The sequence below is a fragment of the Mandrillus leucophaeus genome, unplaced genomic scaffold (assembly GCF_000951045.1).
Source record: "Mandrillus leucophaeus isolate KB7577 unplaced genomic scaffold, Mleu.le_1.0 Scaffold112, whole genome shotgun sequence".
NCBI classification, from domain to species: Eukaryota; Metazoa; Chordata; class Mammalia; order Primates; family Cercopithecidae; genus Mandrillus; species Mandrillus leucophaeus.
Window position 1 is genome coordinate 408808 of NW_012099432.1, and position 6776 is coordinate 415583.

Sequence of the window (6776 nt, forward strand, 5' to 3'; positions counted from 1 at the left end):
TCTACGAGGCCGGAACAGAGAGAGTAAGCAAGGGGAAAGCAGGAGGAGGGAAGACATGACAGGGCAAAGGGTCCTGTGGGCCCGGAGGAGGACTTGGGTTTTACTCTGAGTCGGCTGGGAACCATGGAAGGGTCTGGGCTGGAGATGGCCACATTTACTTCTGGACTCAGACACCAAGCAGGGGCTCACAAGAGTCCGGGGCGGGGGGGTCCTCTCTTTGTCCCCTGATCACTGACACGCCCCCACCCCCCACAACAGAGACTGACCAACCCCCCTGGAACTGGGACGTGTGTATAATACCCACTGCCTTTCACACTGTCAGCCTGGGGTGGCGGGGTGGCCTGGGGGCCCCTAAGCCAAGCTGTGGTCGGAGTTTCCCCACAGTGAGAATCAGCCTCTACCTACCTTCCCACCCTCTCACCTCTTGCGCCCAAGACCCTGAATCCAGCGAAGCTCACAGAACACACAAGAAGTCCAAGGAAGAGCCGAGGGTCCAGTGGGGCCTCTGAGCTAGAGAAGGAGAGAGGGTGGTGGGACAGGAGAGAGGAGGCTTAGTAACCACTCCCCAGCCCCCAGAGCCTGGGAGTGGAGCTGGGATGCTGGGCCTGGGAGCCCAAACTATAAATATTTAGCTTTTCCCGAATGAGAAATGAGACAGAATTGCCAGACCCCCCTGCCCAGGCCACCAGAGCCTGATAACACAGGTCAGTGTCCTGGACATCCCTCCCCTTCCCCCTCATCCTCCACTGCAGAGCCGAGAGTGTGGGAGCTGCAGGCCCCGGGGCAGCCAGGCAGGATCCCAGCCCCAGACATGCACACACCACACACAGAACAAGGAACATCACTGGGGACTCACTGTGTGTAGGGCTTGGTTCTAAACTCTCCACACCTTTTATGTATTTGATCCTCACAACCTGAGCTGGATTCTGTATGTACCCTCATTTTACGGCAGGGAAAACTGAGGCTCAGAGAGGGTAAGCGACTTGCCTGCAGTCACACAGCCAAAAAGAGACCAGGACGGGAGCCATTCGAGGTAGCCTGACTCAGAAACTCACACATGTACACCACAGCAGTCACACACATATGGGCACATAACAGAGCGGACACAAAGACACACACACTCGCATGCACGCACACATTAACACCCAGCAAAAGTCTGGGTGCAGTGGCTCATGCCCGAAATGCCAGCACTTTGGGAGGCCGAGGTGGGTGGATTACCTGAGGTTAGGAGTTTGAAACCATCCTGGCCAACATGGTAAAACCTCGCCTCTACTAAAAATACAAAAATTAGCTGGGCATGGTGGTGTGCGCCAGTAATCCCAACTACTCCGGAGGCTGAGGCAGGAGAATCGCTTGAAGGCAGGAGAGTCGCTTGAAGCTGGGAGGCGGAGGTTGCAGTGAGCCAAGATCGCGCCACTGCACTCCAGCCTGGGTAACAGAGCTTGAAGCTGGGAGGCGGAGGTTGCAGTGAGCCAAGATAGAGCAACTGCACACACTCCAGCCTGGGCGACAAGACTGAAACTCCATCTCAAAATAATAATAAATGATGATAATAAATTGAAGAATTAATAAATTAAAATAAAAAATAAATATAAAAGACAGCTGGAAATTTTTAAATTGTGGTAGAAGTAATATATTCTTAAAGTGAAAACCTTAGCTCAGTTACATGTGATTTATGTTTTCTGGATTAATCTGGATTTTGTAATTATAAATAAAAATGTAAGGCCGGGCACAGTGGCTCACGCCTGTAATCCCAGCACTTTGGGAGGCCAAGGTAGGCAGATCACGAGGTCAGCAATTCAAGACCAGCCTGGCCAAGATGGTGAAACCTCATCTCTACTAAAAATACAAAAATTCACCAGGCGTGGTGGCGGGCGCCTGTAATCCCAGCCACTCAGGAGGTTGAGGCAGGAGAATCGCTTGAACCCGGGGGGCGGAGGTTGCAGTGAGTCACTGTACTCCAGCCTGGGTGACAGAGTGAGACTCTGTCTCAAAAAAAAAAAAAAAAAAAAAAAATGAAAATTTGAGTCCACTTAATTATTTGTTGAAAATAATACAAGTCAGTATAATAGAGAAGCATTCATATATTCAACAGTGTAAGGCAAAACACCAGAGACCTTGGATTTGATAATTGATCTGATATCCTGGACAGTACTCATATGTACAGTGATAGTTATCTTTCTTTGGGTTTTGTGTGTGTGTGTGTGTGTGTGTGTGTGTGTGTGTGTGTAGTTTTATGCAGTAAGTTCCATGTAGTGCTGGCACTTATTTAATTAACTATTCATGATTTTGTTAATACCTTGTTATAGAATTCAGGCATATATTTTCAGCATAAGAAGCCAAACACACCAGCTTGTCATTGGAAAGAAACCATAAAGCTTGACTTTTGCATTGGAACTATGCTTTCATAAATAAAGGATATCTCATTGATTTAAAAAAAAGACACAGCTGAAAACATAACACAGTTTCAGGCAACAACTGTATGTTCCAAATATGGTCACACACACACATCACAACTTAAAGGGAAATGGGGGTGGGCTGAGTGGGTCTTTATCTGTGTGTCAGGCCTTCCACACCCTGGTTCTTGTGATCACGCAGTAGTGCACAGATACAAAACAGGTCCGCACAGGTGACACCTGGAAACCTATCCACCACATCACAGAGGTCACCATCTGTCTCCCACACGCTCGTTCACATTTTCACACAAGTCAAATCACACAAGACGGAACTGGGGGAAGTAACCATGCAGTCATTTCCCAGGGGTACAAAGAAACTCACGTAGAGCCCTGCAGAGCCCCGGCCCAGGGTCTGAGACCTGTCCGAAGGCCCCACCGACGACCAGCCACACGCTGGGAGAGCCGCCTCCTTCCCCGGGTCTGCACCGTCCTGAGCTCCCAAGTAACTCGAGTGGACTCCAGGGTTGAAAGAGGAAATGGTCGTCCCAGATCTTAGAGAGGCTGCCAGGCTGGGCTCTGGGCCTGGGCTGGGGCCCCCACACTGGGCCCCTCGGCCCCCCACCCTCAGCCCCTTCTGGCTTCCCCATTGGCAGTAGAGAGGGAGGGAACTTCATAAGTCACAGAGAGGGGCTGAAGAAGACAGAGAGTCAGACAGATGGAGATGGGAGAGACATAGGGAGATGGCAGAGATAGGGAGAGACGGGGAGATGGGGAGAGACACAGGGAGGCAGATGAGAAGAAACAGGGATGGGACCAGACACAGAGAAAGGAAACTTCTTTAGTTTCCATCTTTAGTTATAAATGATGAAAGAGACAACTAATGACAGAGACAACGTTGCAAGAGGGAGAGAGAGATGGGGGAAGACGAATGGGAGGGGAGACACATCTAGGGGAGAGGAGGAAGAATTGAGGTGCCAGAGAGAGCAAGGAGGGAGAGGAGGCCGATGGGGGAGGGGAGAGCAATGCTCAGCCCAGCGAGGGGGTGTCCCTTCCCCCCACCGCAAGGTTTTGGGGAAGACGCCAGAGGCCTGAGGCCAAGACTGAGGCTTTGAGCGGAAAGAAGGAGGGGGCGAGTTATTCACGAAGCGCCCGCCTTGCCCTGAGTTTCCAGAAGGTGATGTGGAGTTTCCATCCCTCAGCCCGTCTGCAGTCAGGGGTACCCAGGGAGGACAGCTGGCCCAGAGGAGCTGTGGGACAAAAATGAATGATTGCCACAGTCATTCCCTCCAGTGGCTTCTCCCCAAGTACGTGGCGCCAGAGCGCCCAACATTGTGCGTATATGATCGCTCCTAATTCGTGAGCCCGGGGACATTATCATCCTTACTTTGGGAGGAGCCTCGGAATGCAGAAAGTGGTTTTAGCCCAGCTGGAGGAAATGGACCGAAGCGGGATTCGAACCGGCGGATTAGTTGCTCTGCAGCCCGGAGCCGCGTAGCCCCGCCCCTTTCTCCCTAGAAACTGGCGCCCGTGTCTCCATAGCAACCGCTCCACCTGATTGCCCCTCCCCGCTCCCGGAGGCCACCTAGTGCGCAGGCCCGCACGATGACGACCCAGGCCGTGCCGGCTCTCAGGCGCCGGAAGTGAGCTGCGCAGCGCCGGAAGCGGCGGACACAGGAGGCCTCGTGGAGGACACAGCAGCATGGGACAGTCAGGGAGGGTAAGGCCCGGAGGTTTGGGAGGCAGGGGACGCAGGCGGGGTCCCGACCGAGGTCGCGGCGCTCACCGTTTGTCTCTTGCCACCGCAGTCCCGGCACCAGAAGCGCGCCCGCGCTCAGGCGCAGCTCCGCAACCTCGAGGCCTATGCCGCGAACCCGCACTCGTTCGTGTTCACGCGGGGCTGTACGGGTCGCAACATCCGGCAGCTCAGCCTGGACGTGCGGCGGGTCATGGAGCCGCTCACTGCCAGCCGTCTGCAGGTCTGTACCCCATCCCCAGCCCGCCTCCACCCACCCTGGGCCCCGTCCTCGCGGCTGCATAATGGCTCCCGCTACAAAACTGTGGGAGGCCTCAGTCTCCCCGGCTGGAAAAAGTGACCCTCATGGGGAGCATCATCTCTACCTTTCAGGGCTTTGCTGAGCTGGAGCGAGGGCGCGCAGCTTGGGAGATAGTTGGTCGCCTAAGCCTGACGGTTAAGACTGGAATCTGGAGCCGGGCGTGGTGGCTCATGCCTGTATTCCCAGTATTTTGGGAGGCTGAGGCAGGAGGATCACTTGAGCCCAGGAATTCGAGATCAGCCTGCGCAGCATGGCGAAACCCCGTCTTTGCAAAAAATAGAAAAATTAGTCGGATATGGTGGTGCATGCCTGTAGTTCCAGCTACTCCAGAGGCTGAGGTGGGAGGATTCCTTGAGCCCAGGAAATTAAGGCTGCAGTGAATCAGGATCGTCCCACCTCACTCCAGCCTGGGCGACAGGAGGAGACCGTGTCGAAAAAAAAAAAAAGAGGCTAGAATCTGGAGGCAGCAAAGCAGGGTTGGAAACTGTCTTCTCCCCAGTACCTGAAGCAAGTTAGTTAACCTTGCTGGGCCTCAGTTCACTCATTTGTCAATGGGAAAATGCGCTGTGAGCAAGAGGTAAGAGTTAGAACTCAAATCTGCGTCTGATTGACTCTAAAGGCCAAGATTCTTTTGCTCCTCTGGGCTTATTGAAAGGGTTTGATGCTAGACAGACCATAACAGGATTTGCACCGTCAGCTTATAGTCATCGCAATAAGGGATAAGCTATGTTTTCTCTTTTTCTTTTTGTCATTTCCAGGTTCGTAAGAAGAACTCGCTGAAAGACTGTGTGGCAGTGGCTGGGCCCCTCGGGGTCACACACTTTCTGATCCTGAGCAAAACAGAGACCAGTGTCTACTTTGTGAGTAGATGCCCTCACCCTTCATCTCCCCCAGACCCCCACTTCCCCCTTCTCTTATGATGAACACATGTGCCTCTGAGCTGCTGTGATTTCTGGCTTCAAAGTAAACGCTCTGAAGAAGAGATGGGGCAAAGGTGCCTCCTCGCAGACTCCTCTGCTAGACCCCTCCAGCGTCACTGATCTTTTTTTCTCCTGCAGAAGTTGATGCGCCTCCCAGGAGGCCCCACCTTGACCTTCCAGGTCAAGAAGGTGAGAGGGGTGGAGGTGGTACAAAGCCATGTGGGGTCAGAGCTGGACTTGGGGGTGTTCCCAGCCATGTGTGGTTGGTGGTCACCCCCTCACTTCTGCCCTACAGTACTCGCTGGTGCGTGATGTGGTCTCCTCATTGCGCCGGCACCGCATGCACGAGCAGCAGTTTGCCCACCCACCCCTCCTGGTACTCAACAGCTTTGGCCCCCACGGCATGCATGTGAAGCTTATGGCCACCATGTTCCAGAACCTGTTCCCCTCCATCAACGTGCACAAGGTGAGTCTGGCCTGGCGAGGTGGCAGGTATGGGTGGGTGCAGCGGGTAGAGGTCCCACAGGCCCTCAGATGGATTGCTCAGTCCTCCCAGTTCTGAGGCTGAGAGCTCCTGGGTCTGCTGAGTCCTGAGGGCAAATCCCACTCCTGTGTCTGATGATGCTGGACAAAAGTGTCCAGAGATGCCCCCAGCGCTCCCCACCCCACGAGCTGCGCCTTTTCCAGCAGGTGGAGAGAAATACTGATGGAGCTCTATTCCCCGTGTGTGTTGAGTGCTGGACTGAGCAGGATCATAGCATCTCTTCTCATGGCCCTGTTTTACAGAGGGAAGCTGCAGGCCCAGTGCTATGGCTCAGGCCTGTAATCCCAGTACCTTGAGAGGGCGAGGTGGGAGGATTGCTTGAGCCCAAAACTTTGAGATAAGCTTGTGCAACATAGTGAGACCGCATGTCTACAAAAAGTAGATTTTTAAAAAGCCCAGTGTGGTGATTCATGCCTTTAGTACCAGCTGCTGGGGAGGCTGAGGTGAGGATCACCTTAGCCCAGGAGGTCAAGGTTGCAGTGAGTTGTGTTCATGCCACTCTACTCCATCCTGGGTGACAAAGCGAGACCCTGTCTCAAAAAAAAAAAAGCAAAACTGAGGCTGGCCAAGATGCTGATTTTAGATTCCAGGGCGCAGGACTGGATTTTTAAACTCGTCTGGCTCCTGAGTTCTAGCTCCTAATCCTTGTCACTAGTGACTCTCAGGTGGGACTTAGAAATTATGGAAGATATCAGTCATCAGAGAGTCTAATACGGGCTCAGGGACCAGGATTTCTTCTTTCCTTTTTTTTTTTTTTTTGAGACGGAGTCTGGCTCTGTAGCCCAGGCTGGAGTGCAGTGGCCGGATCTCAGCTCACTGCAAGCTCCGCCTCCCGGGTTTACGCCATTCTCCTGCCTCAGCC

General features: G+C 53.4%; 1 protein-coding gene across 1 annotated transcript in view; it reads left to right on the top strand.

The window, feature by feature from the left end:
* The first annotated feature begins 3923 nt into the window (after positions 1-3923).
* Positions 3924-6776, top strand: part of LOC105549704 (suppressor of SWI4 1 homolog) — a 5147-nt gene continuing 2294 nt past the window's right edge. Inside the window, exons 1-5 of the mRNA XM_011994349.1 lie at positions 3924-4113; positions 4202-4372; positions 5209-5310; positions 5509-5559; positions 5666-5836. Coding sequence (XP_011849739.1) covers positions 4096-4113; positions 4202-4372; positions 5209-5310; positions 5509-5559; positions 5666-5836 — 513 coding nt within the window. The 5' untranslated portion in view covers positions 3924-4095. The remainder of the gene's footprint in view (positions 4114-4201; positions 4373-5208; positions 5311-5508; positions 5560-5665; positions 5837-6776) is intronic.